The sequence below is a fragment of the Protomyctophum parallelum genome (genome assembly GCF_964188405.1).
Source record: "Protomyctophum parallelum genome assembly, chromosome: 3".
NCBI classification, from domain to species: Eukaryota; Metazoa; Chordata; class Actinopteri; order Myctophiformes; family Myctophidae; genus Protomyctophum; species Protomyctophum parallelum.
In genome coordinates this window covers 19848271-19865875 of record NC_139698.1, presented here as the reverse complement: position 1 = coordinate 19865875, position 17605 = coordinate 19848271, and the positions used below count along the sequence as shown (strand labels likewise).

The 17605-nt window shown below is 43.5% G+C and overlaps 1 protein-coding gene across 1 annotated transcript in view; it reads right to left on the bottom strand.

Annotated features, from left to right (window-relative positions):
* Nucleotides 1–12355: 12355 nt before the first annotated feature.
* LOC310856320 (voltage-dependent calcium channel gamma-4 subunit-like) overlaps nt 12356–17605 on the bottom strand; it is a gene marked incomplete at both ends in the record, with an annotated part of 61266 nt that continues 56016 nt past the window's right edge. The window contains one exon of the mRNA XM_083761680.1: nt 12356–13233. Within this exon, the coding sequence (XP_083617806.1) occupies nt 12356–13233 (878 nt within the window). The remainder of the gene's footprint in view (nt 13234–17605) is intronic.

The following is a 17605-nucleotide window of genomic DNA, read 5'->3' as shown; positions in this document are numbered from 1 at the left end:
GGTTTAATGCACGTGGTTTTCACAACTTCTTTGAGGGTAGCCCCTCCTATCAACAGCTATAGAGCGTCGCAGTCCCGCCCCCTTTTATGACGACGCCAGGCCCAGGAAATGATTCCCAATGCATTTTTCCCATAGACATTTCAAAAAGTATTTATTTAAAGATGGTTACGCCGCGGACAAAGCCAACTCGAGTCGTGACAACTCATGACAACAAACACAATATTTTGGACCAAACAAATAATAAAATAAAATAAAGTGTTGTAACCTGCCGTTTTTTTCTTCTTTCTAATTATTTGTCCGGCCCAAAAGAATTGTGTTTGTTGTCATGAGTTGTCACAACTCGAGTTGGCTTTGTCCGTGGCGTGAACCTTTAAATAAATACTTTTTGAAATGTCTATGAGGAAAATGAACGGAGAATCATTTCCTGGGCCCTGGTAGGGTGGTGGGACTGCGACGCTCTATAGTGTTTAATGTTCGCGTTGTCTGAACACAAACATGAATTGCCATTGACAATGAATGGAGAATTTACGTGTGTCTGAGCAAATTGGCATATGTATGTCAATGGGAACCCTTGGCCAATAAGGGACCACCTTTCTTGATGATGATGTACGATGATTAGAGCGCCCCTCACTTCACACAGGTGTGATTTATTTTTCTACCTTCAAGGACCCCCAGTTGGAGAACGCGTTATAGGCCACGGAACCCAATGGTGCAAAGACTATAAGGACATATGTGCTCAAACTTGTACTGTACTTGATGAGTATACAATTCTTTGGTATGTCTTACTTTTACTGGAGTATTTCCAGTTTTCAGTACTTTTGCTTCTAGTCGACGAACATTTTTCGTCTTAGTTTTAGTCGACGAAAACAACAACACTGGTCAACACTAGCTGTGTATAAACTCTGCCACATAACTCCTGGCGTATAGTTCCTGGACTTCCATTCTATTCCTGGACTGTATAGCTCCCGCTTGGCCTTCCCGACGGCTCTCTGGAGGTCAGAGCAGGATATCGGATAATAGTCACGCACGCACGCACGCACGCACACACGCACGCAGTACGCACGCACGCAGTACGCACGCATGCGCGCATACACACACGCGCATACATTCCTTGACACACACACACACACACACGTACATCCTGTATCCTTGAACAGCATGCAACCACATAACTTTCACCATTCCCAGTGGCGAAAGGCTTAAATCCCACCAATGATACGCGATCTTGACAATCTTGACCATAAACGTTATATATATATATATTTATAGCTGTTTAATGGCCTCTAAGGAGTATTGGTGACAAGTGGCATACTGTCATGATTGAGCACTTCAGCCGTTTGTCTGTGGATGGAATTAAGACCCGTCTGCCTGTGAGAAGACGACCCAGGAACTATATAGCTCTCTGGGTGCTTTGTTTATTTATTAAGCCATTCTGTCCGGCCCGGGGACCCCTTTTGGTGTTGTTAGCATGAAGTTATACTTTAGCTATTGAAAAAATAGCAGATCTACAAGCTCGTAGCGCGGCACCGAGTGCCGCACTACAAGCTTGTAGGTCTGCTATTTTTGAAAAATCGCGAAAATGTGGCACAAATCTTTTAATGTATATTCTTTCAGAGCGTTCAGAGCATTATTCTCTCAAATCTGTGCTTTAGAGGGGTTCCTGGAATAACATGTCTTCAGATGGGGGTCGGCGGCCAATTACATATCATATTTTTGGGGGTCCTCGACATGAAATATTGAGCACCACTGAATATAGAAACAGGTATTTCAGGATTTAGAAGACATTTTTTAAATGTCGACCTAAATGGGTTAATGGAATGGTGCACACACAAACTGCACTGTTGATGTATTCTGTGCATATAACCAACCCTACTACCCCTGTCTTTCCCCAAATAGTGAATCATCTGTAAGACTATAATTTGTCTGATGAGTCCTTCTAGTGATGTCAGTAGCTAAATGAATGGAGGAAGATATGTGGCCTGCCAGCCTCCAGTAGGAAGAATTATTATGAACATATCGTCGCTGTCTGGCGCGAAACCTTAATTGTATCTCCGTATTTCCATTTTTGGTCTATTGCTATATTTATTATACTTGTATTATGCTATACGCATAGCAGAAATAGACGATCTGCAAGCTCACAATGCTTCGCTTCGTTGTTGTGGTTATACGTGTGCCTGTGGGGTTTTATAAAATATAAAAAAATATAAAAGTATTTTCCTTTTTTCTATTTAGCGGGTTTCATACATGGGTTTCTGCATGACAGTTTTCAAATGGCCGAGTTACTTTGCATTTTGCGTCGATTTGCAGACGTGACTCAGAGCAAAGCAAGCAGAAGCGTCACAAAAAGACGAAAACAAATGAACACACTATGCAAAAAAGAAATCTCTTGAAGAATCGACTACACTGAAGGAATGAACAAAATGCTGTATTATGGCGAGCAGCACATTATGAAATATTTAACATAACATCAAACGATAAAATTAATGATTCGTCCGAAATTATCACAAGGATTTGTACTGCCAGGAGCTCTAATATAATGTGTTGTAGAGCAGTAGTTCTCAAACGTCTTTGTGTCGAGGACCCCCACATTGCTCTGTATCTGACCAAAGACCCCCGTCTGAAGATGTTTCGTGTCAGGGACCACTAGAAGACATGAGAAAACAAACGTTTTACATTGCCTCTGATTAATTGGCCTACCGAGCGGGGCACAACATTATACGACCTCACCAATGGGTCGGCATTGACTTGTTCTGGGTCGACGAGCAACAACAGGACATATCACACCCGATCGGACGAACCCTAAAACCGTCCCGTCGCGGACCCTTTAGTGTGGTTTGGGTTTTGCCGTCCGACACAGGCATTAGTCCCGTCCGACTAAGTGTGCCACAATGTTTTTGTTTTTCATGTGTCTATGAGGTGACAGTACTTCATTAGACACACTGGAGTCGTTTTTATGTGCAATGGTGTATTAACTTTGTATTTAGGGTTTCTTCCTGGAGGCTGAACCCTTGACAGTCAAACGGGCCAATGAAGTAAACAGTAATAATATAGTGACGCCACACTATCAGCCCCTCCCCTAACAACTCCCCCTTTATCATACAACTACAGCTGTGGGTGCGGCTTCAGTTCAGGTGGATCACCACCCACCACCAGGCAAACCAGGCATACCTAATGAACTGGTGGGGGCGTGTTCACATAAAAGCATGATTTTAACAAATACTGTACACTTTTTGGAAAAAGTTCTTCCCCCTTATATTGTAATAATACCTGATGATCATGTTTTAGGGAACGCCCTACCAACAGTCATTAAGACATGTGAATCCCTTGACTCCTTCAAAACCGCTCTCAAAGGGCACCTACGGATGGCTGCAATTCGAAACTGGCCTCTGTAAAATCTGAATCCCCCCACCCCCCATTTTCCCTCACTGTATATTGTATCTTTTCCCTTTTTTGCTTCCCATATGATGAATTCCTGTTCTGTACTTTAGCTACATAGAAATGTCTATTTGTATGTCTCTAAATGTTTGTACGTCTTTAAATGTTTTGATGAATTGAACAATGTGGACCCTGTTGTAAACAAGTGTAATGCTTAATTGGGTCGTCCACTCACAGTTGACAGTCTTTGTATTGAGTTTGTGCTTAAAATGTACTGTAAATTCTACAAACTGTTAATAAATATTTCAATCAATCAAAAAAAGGGTGGGGAAAAAATGGTGGCACTCCATCGGATGATAACCGGTACGTCATGTTGTAGTATTGTTTTGTTACTAGTCATCAGGCAAGGAAGAATCACCCGGAACTTCCTTTTCCCTCAAACCCGGGAGAATAACAATAAAAGCTCTCGTATAGCCTGCAGCTTTTATTGAGAAATATCGGTTTGAAGGAAAAGGAAGTTCCGGATGATTGTTGACTACAAAACAATACTACAACATGCCGGTATAGCGATATCATCCGCTAACCCGAAAAGGAATGCTGCCCGGGCTAGGGTTAGGTTGGGGTTATTTGGTGTAGGGCAGGGGTGGGCGACATTGATGATGGAGAGGGCCACAATATTTCCACACTCACTCCAGAGGGGCCACATTGCATGTTCGTAGCAAAAATAGCCGATCTACAAGCTCAAAACACGTCACAGTGCGACACGTTTTGAGCTTGTAGATCAGCTGTTTTTGCTATATTTTAATTTAAATCCTGAATGTTTTTTTCTTGCTATTTTTTAATTGGAATCCTGAAAAGTGTTTTTTTTTAATTTGATTTAAAATGCACAAAGACAATGAACTAGTCATTCAGCTACTAATATATAAAATATAAAGTAATTAAAGCGGGTCATGTTTGGAATTGTAACAGCTGAAATGAATAATATATCATTATTCTAATATTAACCTGAGGGCCACATTAAGTGATGGTGGGGGCCACATGTGGCCCCTGGGCCTCCAGTTGCCCATGTATGGTGTAGTGTGTCAGACTAATGCCTGTCGTACTGTTAGTATGTCGGACAAAACACATACGAGGAAGGCGACTACCTTAGTATCTACGTATTTTGCAGGGTGTCCCTCTGGCGCTGCTGCGTCACCATGGGCTTTCCACATCGGAGGATAAGCCTGGTCTGTGTTCCAAAATCGCCGTGTGATCCGGTCAAGAGCGGATGGTCAATTATACGCCATGTTTGTAGTCATTGATTTGTAGTCATCGGGCAGGAAAACACAAGGCGGAAATAAGAAAGTATACCCGTTCTGATTCCGCCTGGTGGATTCCTGAAATAAGAAAGTATACCCGTTCTGATTCCGCCTGGTGGATTCCTGAAATAAGAAAGTATACCCGTTCTGATTCCGCCTGGTGGATTCCTGAAATAAGAAAGTATACCCGTTCTGATTCCGCCTGGTGGATTCCTGAAATAAGAAAGTATACCCGTTCTGATTCCGCCTGGTGGATTCCTGAAATAAGAAAGTATACCCGTTCTGATTCCGCCTGGTGGATTCCTGAAATAAGAAAGTATACCCATTCTGATTCCGCCTTGTGGATTCCTGCCGGGTGACTACAAATCATCGACTGCAATGCGTTGCGACGCATTGTGAGCTTGTAGATCGGCTATTTTCAAATGGCCGAAATGTATAGAGTTGAAGTGGTTAATGTATGTTGTTTTCTAGTCAACATTAAAATCTCCAAAGTAACTATAGTAACGAAGGTTTTCAAATAATTGTGGTGGAGTAAAAGTGTGATGCAGTGGAGTAGAAGTAAAAGTATTGGAAATTGGAAATGCTCAAGTACAAATACCTCACAATTGTACTTAAGTACAGCACTTAAGTAAAAGTACCAGCTCTAACCTCATTCGACAGTCCCTCGGCTCACTGGCAGAATATGTTAAACCCACGGCAAAGAACCTGGGTGTATTTTTTGATAACAAGATGAACCTTGACTTCCACGTCAGAAAGGTCACCCAGTCCTGCTTTTATCACCTACACAACATCACTAAAATAAAGTCAATTCTCACACACCCGGATTTAGAAAAAAATCATGCATGCTTTCGTATCTTCCCGCCTTGATTACTGTAATGGACTCTACACAATGTTAAGCCACTCCTCATTATCCAGACTCCATTTAGTACAGAACACTGCAGCCAGAATCCTCACTAACACAAACCGTAGAGCACACATAACCCCGGTATTAGCTGGACTGCATTGGCTACCCATCAAGGCCAGAGTAGATTTTAAAATCCTTTTAACCACTTTTAAGGCACTTCATGGACTGGCCCCACTGTACATCCTCGACCTTTTAACTCCCAAGGTCAATGTGAGACCCCTCAGGTCCTCTGAGAAATAACTTTTAAATATCCCAGTGACCAAGCTAAAGACAAAAGGTGATAGGGCCTTTGCAGTGGTTGCCCCTACCTTGTGGAATGCTCTGCCCTTGCCTCTGAACAAGTCCAAGTCAGTTGATATTTTTAAAAGCTGTTTAAAAACGTTTTTATTTCGTAAATATTTTCCCCATGCTATCACTTGAATTCCTCTGCAGGTCCATTTGTTTTGTCTCCATTTTAAATCTTTGAGTATTGATCATGACGTATGTATGTTCGTATGCATGTATATATATGTATATATGTGTATGTGTATATGTGTACATTTACATGTGTATAGGTATGTATGTGTGTATGTGCGTGTTTGTGTATATATATGTATATATATATTTCTTCCATTACTACTATGCTTGTTTTAACCTGATTGTTTTATATTGTGTCACTGTTCAGCACTTTGTAACCTTGTTTCGAAAAGTGCTCTATAAATAAAATTTACTTACTTACTTACTTACTTACTTAGTCACTTTACACCCCTGCGTACGACTCACCTCTCATCGCTGCACTAATTGTGTCAGAGACCAGAGGCATGGTAATAGCAAGGAATGGCATCCAAAGACTTCATAACAAACTCCCATAGAGACCATGACCAGAGTCCCTGCTAAGGCCCTTAATAGTAAATAGGCTCTGTGCACACTAGCAAGCCATAAAAAAGGAAAGACATTCCTTCACGAGGTGTTGCCATGTGATACCATTTACTACTGAAGCTTCTTCTCCTTTCGTATCTGGTCAAACGGAGTCTCTATAGGCCGCTGAGTGGGTGTCAAATGGTTTTGGGGTCCAGCCTATAGGGGGGTTCCAAATGGCCCCCTTAAGGGGCGCGTAACTCTGAGCGTCCATTTGATTACATTTTGTACACTCTCAGGGGCCTCAGTCACATATAAAAGACAGCTGTCTTCTCGGTGTCTCTGGGGGAGAGTGGGGGGGGGGGGGCATGAGCAACTCGCAAGTCATTTCCAATGGGAGTCACATGGTTTTGACGACACAAGCTTGCTCCCTGCTTGCTCGGGACAGCGCTACACTAAACGGGACAGTCTTAATTAGTATAATTGGTAACACCCTTGGTGAAGGAAGTCCGGAAGAGGCCCAGTTTCTTTCCGACATGACTGCTGTGTGCCGCGCATGCTCCGCGTTGTGTCTTGTTCTGTATACCTTATTGCGTTTTCTTGTTTTCTTTATACTTCATTATTTAAAGTTAGCGTTTTACTTTTCAGTTGTGAAGTAATGTGCATTCCCAATTGTCTTTGTGTTCCAAACTCAGGACGCTTGAAAAATAATCACCTGCACGGAATTCCTCCGGTAGACGAATGTCTACGGTGGATATTCATGGGAACAAACACTTTGGAGATTGAAAGAGGATAATTCAATCTTTTCGTACATGCTGCAATGTTGGCGAGTATAATCAGATCAGACTTTTCTATAGTGTTGCAAATTGCAGCTCTGTTTGTGTGCGCTGTATAACAGCTGCATTTCATCCATCATCTTGTTTTGTCTTGTTTTGGGGAAAGAAACAAACAAAAGACAACAGTCTGTGAATATGTCTGTTATTGTTCTTTTTTTTTTTTATAAACTTCGTGCAATACAGTGTTTGAGTTTATCACACATTTAGATAAACCATAATTTTGTCTAGATATATCGATTCTCAACTACATACTAGTCATATTGCCCACATAAATGCTATCTGTGCGCAAGTTGTTTTGTCACATTATTGTCTTTTTTTTTACTTTTTCTTTTTTAAAACCTCAAAATGAAAATCAAATAATAAATGAAAACAAAACCAAAAGAAAAAAAAAAGAGAAACAAAAATATCTGGAAGCGTCTAGTTTTGATCTTTTCTGTTGTTGTTTTTCCTCTGCTCAGTTCGTCCAATGTTTTTTTGTCGTTGTCCAGTGTCGTTGTATAACGTACAGTAACGCACGTCGTATCAGACGACCGCCGGTCTGCTGTTGGCGGGAGGCTTCGGGGACGAGGTTTTTTTAGAAGAAGTTGGACAAAAAGATGGGTCTTTTTTTTTCTTCTTTTCTTTCTTATAGGGCAGAGTGTCAAACAAACACACATTAGTACATTCTCAGCAACAGAACCAAACAGATGAGGGGGTCAAAGTTCGACAGGTCGGACGGACTACACAGGGTGGAGAGGAACAAAAGCACAGTGAAAGAATCTTCCGGGAAGGCTTTATTTTGGAGGTCGGTCTGGTCGGGTCGGGTCGGGTCCAGGAGTGGAGGGGGGGGCTCATGTTCTCTGTGGTGATGGGGGGGGGGGGGAGGGGGCTCATGTTCTCTGTGGTGATTGGTTGTAAAGACAAAAAGAAGGTGGGGTGGGTGGGTGGGTGGGTGACACTAGCGACCATGACCAAATATGGGCAAGGGGAGGGGGCGGGATCAGTGAGAGTCCTGAAGGGAGGCCCGGGGTGGGAGGAAGGAGGGAGGGGGGGGGGGGTACCCCAAAATACCCCCCCCCCATCCTAAAACCACCCTATACCCCACCCCGAGTGCTCCCAAAGAAAGTATCTATAGGCTTTGTTTTAGCAAATGTACGTCTAAATTACAATGTACATATTAATCATTTCAAAAGATTTCTCTGTAGTGTTTTTTTTTTCTTTTTTTTTTTTCCTTCTTCTTCTTCTTCCTTTCTCACCACCACCCCACCCCCCCCCCCCCCCCAACACCCCCACAAAGTACAATATAATTTATTTAAATATTAAATTGGAAAATGTTTGCATGATGTCTTCTTGCTCATGTGAAATAACTTTGGGACCCTTCGTCGTGTGTGTATATAATATATATACCGTATATATATATATATATAAAAAAAAGAGTTGTTCTTTTGTTTTAAGTTTCTCTGCTTCAAGTCCAAGCAACCTTTTTTCACCTGATTCTGTACAAATATATTCTCTAGGTTCTCTATTTATGCTTTTACGCGTGTCACCTCCGCATGACGGAGGGGAAAAAAGTTGTCACGTTTAATAATGCCCGAAGGAACAAACGTCTTCGCTAAACAACGACTAAAACAGGCTACTTAGTACTACTGGTAACACGAAGTAGTAAAACGAAAAGAAAGACCGAAAAGAAAGACCGAAAAGGAACGATTTAACGCTCGGTCTGCGCGCGCGCTTCCGCTGCGCGCCACACACACATCCAAGCTCGCAGTGCGGGACAAACTGTGAGCTTGGTAAAGAAACAGAGCTTGGTTGGTTGGTTGTTCGGCGTCGACAACAGCATCTGCAACCAAAGTACGAATCAGGCATAAATTGAGGCCCCGTAAGAAAACTCATAAGTCGATAATAATAATAATAATAATAATAATAATAATAATAATAATAATAACGACATGTGAGCGGGTCGGCCACTCGCCTTTAAAAGTCTTGCATCTCGTTCAGTAACAGTATTGGAAGACAATGTACAAATATTCACATGTTCCAAATGGTTCTAAAAGTGAAATTAAAGGTTGTCATTATTGGTAAGAACAAGAAAATCATAATATTACGCTCTCTCTCTCATTCTCTCAAAACATTGTGCACACTCATGCTTTAGACACTTTGACACAGTTACATAGCCTAAGTGGCTCTGCGTGGAAGAAGTTTCACAGTTAAAAGTCGTCGAGATCCAAAACGCAACGAAAATAAACAAACAAACGAACAAACAAACAAACAAACAAAAATCATAATGAAAAGTAAAATTCTCATTCTGGACTACAGCGTTTGTGTGGAAAACGAAGCTATAGTTTGTAATAACGCTTAAGAATAATCACAACAACAATCTCAAAATGACAAAAGGTTTCATCTGGCGTTTGGAAATCAGCGGTAAATATTGCACACACACACACACGCGCGCGCACACTCGCGCTCGCGCACGCGCACGCACACACACACACACACACACACACACACACACACACACACACACACACACACACACACACACACACAAAGAAATAACGTGGAACATGTTTCTTCTCTTCTTCCCTTTTCATAATAATAATAGCCCCAGGTTAATTGCGTGTTTTTTTTTTGGTCGTTAATAAAATAAATCATTTTCTAGCGCTTTTTTTTCTTCTCCTTTTTAAAATATCAAAATAGTTTTATTGTGAGTGTTCGTTGTTGTTGTTGTTGTTATTATCGCTCTGTTATTAGGCCTACTCTTCGTCTTTTATTCGTTTTTTTCCTCCGTCTCAGTTTCTCGGTGAGATGGAGCAGTCTATTTATAACAGTGAAACAGGAAGCGTTTGTCGCTCCGCTAGCTCAGCGTCTAGCTAGCCTCTAACCCAAGGGGGCCAGTGTGAGGCGCTCCAACGTTGAAGCACTCATGGGCCCTAGTGGTAGGAGGAAGGAACTGCAGGCGGACCCGTGCATTCATGACGAGGAAACCCCCGTGCCGTGCAGCAGCTGGGGGGCTTTAACGCTGAGCGCTCGGGTTGCACTTCCAGCATTTGACCGCCACAAAATGTGGTGGTCAAATGCGGAAGTATTAGACGTTCTGAGACGGTTCTTCCGGTTGCTTTCCAAACGCGGGGGGGGAGGGTGGGGGGGGGGGGGACGGAGCTCCGCGCCAGTTCAGTCTCTATCCTTCTTTATAAAGACCGAAGGGGTCAGGCCATAGATAGAGTATACTCTATCTATGGCCTGACCCCTTCGGACTCCATACTGGCTCTTTTCCACTAGTACATCAAGAACCTTCCGTATAGAGCGTCGCAGTCCCCCCCCCCCCCCCCCTTTCATGACGACGACGACGACGAGAGACCCGGAAGACAATTCCCCGTTCATTTTCCTCATAGACTTTTCAAGAAGTATTTATTTAACCCATTCTGACCTGAGATCAGATTCTAAAAATGTCGTCTGCTCTACATCCTGACAGTTATCTGAAAAAAAAGCCATGTTTCTATGTCAGTGGTTCTTCGATTTTTCAAAAATAGCAGACCTACAAGCTCGTAGCGCGCCACTCGGTGGCGCGCTATGAGCTTGTAGATCTGCTATTTTTCAATAGCTAAAGCATAACATAATGCTAACACCAAAAGGGATTCCCGCCCCAAAATGGGTTCAAAGCGTTTACGCCGCGGACACAAAGCCAACTGGAGTTGTGACAAATCATGACCAATAAACACAATGTTTTGGGAAGAAAAGAAGAGAGAAAAACAAAACAAAAAGTGTTGTTTTTTTTTCTAATTATTTGATCTGCCCCAAAACATAGTGTTTGTTGTCATGAGTTGTCACAACTCCAGTTGGCTTTGTCCCACGGCGTGGACGTCTTTAAATAAATACTTTTTGAAAAGTCTATGAGGGAAAATGAACAGGGAATTCTTTTCCGGGGTGTCTCTCGATGGGGGGGGGGGACGGGACGCTCTATAGCCTGTAACATTTTTTTTTTAAAGACTAAAGTTCCGTTCTAAAATTCTGAAAGTCCATAGTTTAGTACGATAACCTCCTGAGCATATACAGTATGGGTTTGGCCCAAATTAGGTTTCCCGTGAAAACCTTTTATCTGAAAGCCCGTATATATATATATATATATATATATATATACGGAAACGAATACCAGATACCCGTTGAAATACCAGTCCCACCGCACGGCACGCTTTCCGCTTTATAGGTCTTCTAGTGCAGTGGTTCTCAAAAAAAAAAAAAAAGGAAAAAAAAAATCACCCCCTTTTCCACCAAAACAACTGTGGTATACTACTGTATACATAGAACTAGGTTCTGTTCATTCCCCTTTTTTTTAAATGATGGTTTATATCACATCTGCATCTTCCAACCTGAACAGTGACACACGGCCACTTTGGCTCCCCCACTTCAGGGCAAGATAGAAGTTAATTTCTTTTTGGTTTCAGTTCCAAACAAACTTTTAGGGATCCGAACCAATTCATTTGGTTGAAAATTTGGCGGGCGGGGGGGGGAGGGGAGGGGAGAAAAGAACCGGCCGAACCGTGGTGGAAAAAAGGGGGCCAATAAAGTGAAGCCTGTCCAAGCCGGGGGGGCTTATAAGGGGGTTCTATAAATCGACCCGTATACAAAGTCTGTAACTCTGGGCAAAGGGTATATACGAACGGAACCAAACGGACCCGTGTCGTCTGGGGGGGTCCATTCGGTTCCATAATATGAGCCCTGCCCCAGAGTTGCGGGAGGGTCCTTGAAACGGGGTCCTCTGAACGGGAACCCATTTTGGAGTTAGCATCATGTCATGCTTTAGCTATTGAGAAATAGCAGACCTACAAGCTCGTAGCGCGCGCTACGAGCTTGTAGATCTGCTATTTTAGAAAAATCGAAGAACGACTGACATTTTTATAGAATCTGATCTCAGGTCAGAATGGGTTAATCAGACCAGTGTGTGTCCAGTGGAAACCTCGTATGAATCTGATCTCAGGTCAGAATGGGTTAGAAAACGAGAACCAACTGCTCTAGTGGAAAAGAGCCCATATCTCCCTCCCATATCTCCCTCCTCCTCCTCTCATATCATCTCCCCCTCCTCCTCCTGTCTCTCTCTCTCTCTCTCTCTCTCTCTCTCGCGTCGTCTCTCACACCGGCGTGGTCTTCCTGTTGAGCGTGTTGGAGTTGCTCTCCCGCTCGCCCTTCAGCCTGTCCAGCGTTCCCATTCCTCCTCCTCCTCCTCCTCCTCCTCCTCCACTCCCGCCGCGCCCGTCCCTCTCCAGGCCCGTGGACGAGCTGAATGCCGGCGGTCCGGTGGAGTTGGCCATGTTGGAGTTGGAGTTGCCCGTGTTTCCGCCCTGCTGCGACTTGAGCGAGGGCAGCGTGCCTCCGCTCAGGATCATCCCCCCTCCTCCTCCTCCTCCTCCGCCGTCCTTGGGGAAGCAGTTGTGCAGCTGGTAGAGGGTGGCGCGGTCCACCGTGCCGTACATTGGCGGCAGGCCGGGCAGCTTGGGGTCGCCCACGCCGCCGCCGATGCCGCGCGTCGACAGCGTGTAGAGGGAGATGTCGGCGCCCGGCGCGCCGCCGCCGCCCCTCGGGTGGTTGTTGTGCGGGTTGGGCAGCGTGGACACGGACACGGGGCCCTGCGCCAGGGACGGCGGCCCCAGGCCGAAGTTCTTGACCCCGCCGCCGCCCACGGGCGAGGGGTCGCGGGAGCGCGAGGGGTCGGTGGAGCGCGAGGAGGAGCGCGAGCGGCGGCGGAAGCGGTAGGAGGGCAGCCGCAGCATGGCGTGCGTGGTGGACTTGAAGAGGTCGGTGCGCGAGCGGCAGCGCAGCTCCTTGTTCTTCTCGATGTAGATGTTGACGGCCAGCACGCCCACCATCTCGGCCATGATGAAGGAGAGGCCGCCGAAGTAGAAGGACCAGCCGTACGAGTACTGCCACTTCTTGTCCTCGTCCTTCTTGGGCGAGATGTCGCCGAGCGCCGCCGAGATGTACACGATCACGCCGATGATGTTGCTCAGACCTGCGGGGGAGACACGCAAACACACATGTGGGTTTGATTGAGTTGATTGGACTTGATTTGATTGATTGATTGGATAACTTCGTTGATCCGTTCTGACCTGAGATCAGATTCATACAAGGTTTCCGCACTGGACACACACTACTGGTCTGATTAACCCGTTCTGACCTGAGATCAGATTCTAGAAATGTTCTAGTCGTTCTTTGATTTTTCAAAAATAGCAGACCTACAAGCTCGTAGCGCGCCACTCGGTGGCGCGCTATGAGCTTGTAGATCTGCTATTTTTCAATGGCTAAAGCATGACATGATGCTGACACCAAAATGGGTTGCCGTTCAGAATGGGTTAACCCATTTTGACCTGAGGGGCGATTCTATGAATGCCTTCTAAATCCTGACGGTTTTCTTAAAGATGGAGTGCCACAATTTTTGTATTTTTCCAGCTTTTCATGTGTCTATGGGGTGACAGTACTTCATTAGACACCCTGGAGTCGTTTTTATGTCCAATGGTGTAATAACTTTGCATTTAGGGTTTCTTCCTGGAGGCTGAACCCTTGACGGTCAAACGGGCCAATGAAGTAAACACGGATAGTGTGACGTAAAAATATTGCACGCACACACGCACCTCCCCCTCTATACATATTTTTTAAATACGACAACCTCTGTGGGCGGAGCTGCCTGCCACATACACACGTGTGAACTGAACAGCGCAGCCAGTTTGCTTTTGCTGCTCTGTGTGTGTCTAACTGTGTGGCAGATTTTCAAACAGTCATTTCACACATTACCAGTTCACAGCAGAGCAGACTGTTTTTCGTTAGATTGGAAGCAAGTAAATGTTCACGTCGGGTCCTCAGGAAGGAAACCACAACAAATCAGTCTTATAGCCTACCTGCTCTGCTGTATAGTTGCTCTTGTTGTTCTCAAGGAGTAGGTTGTTTCTTTTATAATCACAGTGGTCGGGCTTTGATACAGAGTGTAGTGTCACAGTGTGCATTCTTGTTGGCTGTTGTAGTCAATATGTATGTAGGTCCTAATACTTATACGAGGCTGTAAAGTCAAGAATTAGAAGTATGTTGTGTCGCGCTGGATGTCATGTTGCCATGTCTGGCTATTACAAGCGACTTGGGCTTGTTTTCATATAAGTAACTTTCAGGGGAGATATATGTTGACTTGACCAATGATTCATGTGAAGGACCCTCAGATTAATATGTTGTTAAAAGGATTGGTGTTGTTGAAACGTTTTCATAAATATTCACGGCAACTTCTGTGACTTATTTTTGTGGACCTGGCCGCTTGTTTCTTTAAATCTGGCGACTTTTGCTGAAACTCAACGCAGTCAGATAAAGGACAGTTTTAATGCCAGGGTGCTTAGCTGGAGGAAATCAATAGCCTACAATATATTGTAGGCTAAATGATCTATCAAACTAATTGTTTCTGCTGTTAAACTATGATCGAATTGGATGATGAGCTGAGCTGATTGCGACAATAGGGTCAATATAATTGGAGGAAATAAATAAATGATTATAAAAAATCAGAAAAAACAGATCTGATATGGTATGGATGCATGGATTATATGCCTATACATGGATGGTGGCAGTATAAGTGCATAATGGTGCCTATACAATATCTCAGAAATATTGGAAGTGTTCACTTCTAACATTCACAAAAACATGAGTTTTTGTTACATTACAGACACCAATTTGCCATTTTGTAAACAAAAGGGCAGAGCCATGGGCTGTCCTTTTATAAGGAGGGGGAGGGACTAGGACAAGTGGGTGGTCTTAAAGGAGGAGGCGGAGGGACTGGATTAGGTGGGTGGTGCTATGGTTAAACTCACGCATACCTAATGAACTGGTGGGTGTGTCCACATAAAACCATCATTTTAACAAATACTGTACACTTTTTTGAAAAAATTATACCTCATATACACCTAAATACACCTGATGATCATGTTTAAGTGTGGAAAAAAATCACGGCACTCCATCTTTAAAGAAAAAAAACATGTTTCTATGTCAGTCGTTCTCAAACATTTTAATGTCAAGGACCCCCAAAAATATTATGTAATTGGCCGCCGACACCCGTCTGAAAATAATATGTTGTTCCATGGGGACCCTTTTGAGTTAAAAACGTTCACTGTGAAAGATATATTCAAAGATTTGCGCCACATTGTGACAATTAAAAACAATAGCAGACCGCGCTATGAGCTTGTAGATCTGCTGTTTTTCAATAACTAAAGTATAACATTCAGAATGGGTACAGTTCAGAAAACTTCAGTTCAGTTCAGAAAAAAGCACAGGAAAGTAGAGTTCAATACAAGGTCTGCAAAGACGATTTATACCCCAAGAAAGCACTATTATAGCTTGTTTCCATTGGGGTCCTTCATATTCAATTCATCGGAAAAAAAGGAGCATACTGGAACATAAACTGGTTTATACAGGTTTATAATGCTGATGACGCTCGACCTTCTTTTCTTATTTCAAGGACTCCCAAGTCTGATATCGTGGACATAATGAGGTTTCCACCTGACAGAAAGTGAACAGCAGTGGTTTTTGTAAGCGAGGTTTTCCCAAGTTGCAATGTGACATAAGCTCTAGTTTACACAGTGCTTTTTACCTCCTCAATGTGACATAAGCTCTAGTTTACACAGTGCTTTTTACCTCCTCAATGTGACATAAGCTCTAGTTTACACAGTGCTTTTTACCTCCTCAATGTGACATAAGCTCTAGTTTACACAGTGCTTTTTACCTCCTCAATGTGACATAAGCTCTAGTTTACACAGTGCTTTTTACCTCCTCAATGTGACATAAGCTCTAGTTTACACAGTGCTTTTTACCTCCTCAATGTGACATAAGCTCTAGTTTACACAGTGCTTTTTACCTCCTCAATGTGACATAAGCTCTAGTTTACACAGTGCTTTTTACCTCCTCAATGTGACATAAGCTCTAGTTTACACAGTGCTTTTTACCTCCTCAATGTGACATAAGCTCTAGTTTACACAGTGCTTTTTACCTCCTCAATGTGACATAAGCTCTAGTTTACACAGTGCTTTTTACCTCCTCCAACAAGTGTATAGGCTATACTTTCCCCCAATTTATTTATCTTAAATTGTTTTATCATGCTTTTGACTTGTGCTTTGGCAAATGGCAACGGATTGACTAAGGCCTCACTCACACCTAAAAAACACCCGTCTTGTGTCTTGTCCGTGTTCACATATGGTTTGACCAAACATTTTTGTTTGATGGCTGTGTTGTGCCCCCCCCCCTCCTCCTCACCCGCATCAAACAAAAATGTTTGGTCAAACCATGTGACTTCCATTGGAAATGCATTGGGGGGGGGGGGGGGCGGCCATTAAACACGGACAAGACACAAGACACGGACAAGACAAATGCTTCTTAGGTGTGAGTGAGGCCTATATAAACACTACGGTTAGATAACAGGCTATACAGCTTCACCCCCCCCCCCCCCCCCCTCCGACAGCATGTGCTGTATTTTTGGAGCTGTAAAATACCGTTTGTTTACATGTCTTTGCGGCAATGTTTGTAAACATGAGAGTAAAACCGGAGGCCTGTACTATACTATGTAGCAGGATTATGTTATTATGAGCTATAAAGTTCCCGCGCCCCAGAATAGGGTTCACGTGCTTACATCATGTACGCCAGACAGCGGTAGCTACACAGCTGAGACAGATGAGACTGATGAGGACTGCATCCTAAGCGCTTCCGGGCAACAACAACAAAAACAAAACAAAAACGTGTATCTCCACATTTCTCTCTCTTTTTTCCGTAAATGAAATATATATATATATATATATATAGTCACGCAAAAGTGGCTGAAATAGCAGACCTATACAGGCTCACAGCAGCGTGTCCTCAATGTTGTGTGAGCTTGTATATCTGCTATTTTCATTGGCACAAGGGCTATTTATTTCCCCAAAGGTTATATTCAGTATTTTAGCTGTGACGTGAACGCCCCCTCCTGAGATACTTCCGGGTCCTACTTTTGTGTCGCTTTTGTGTCCCCATGGAGTTATACTGTGACGCTCCGTCGGACTAAATCTGAGACGAAAACAACCACGAAAGTCTAATTTTACCGCTTTCCTCGCAACAACAAAGCTGCGCTGCTCTCCCAAATCTGACAGTGACAGGCCGTCTGTCCCACATGGAATACTATCGCCATTTTATTTTATTGTGTCAAATAAATCCTCATAATGCAAACTAGATTCAACATACTCAAGCCTGCACACATTCTAAATATACCCCAGAAATATTTTACCGATCAAATGGACTGTTGCCACCTTCAATAATAATGATAATAATAGTCTTTATTGTCTCCACATCATATATTTTTGTTGTCATGGACACTTGTACAAAACATTAAT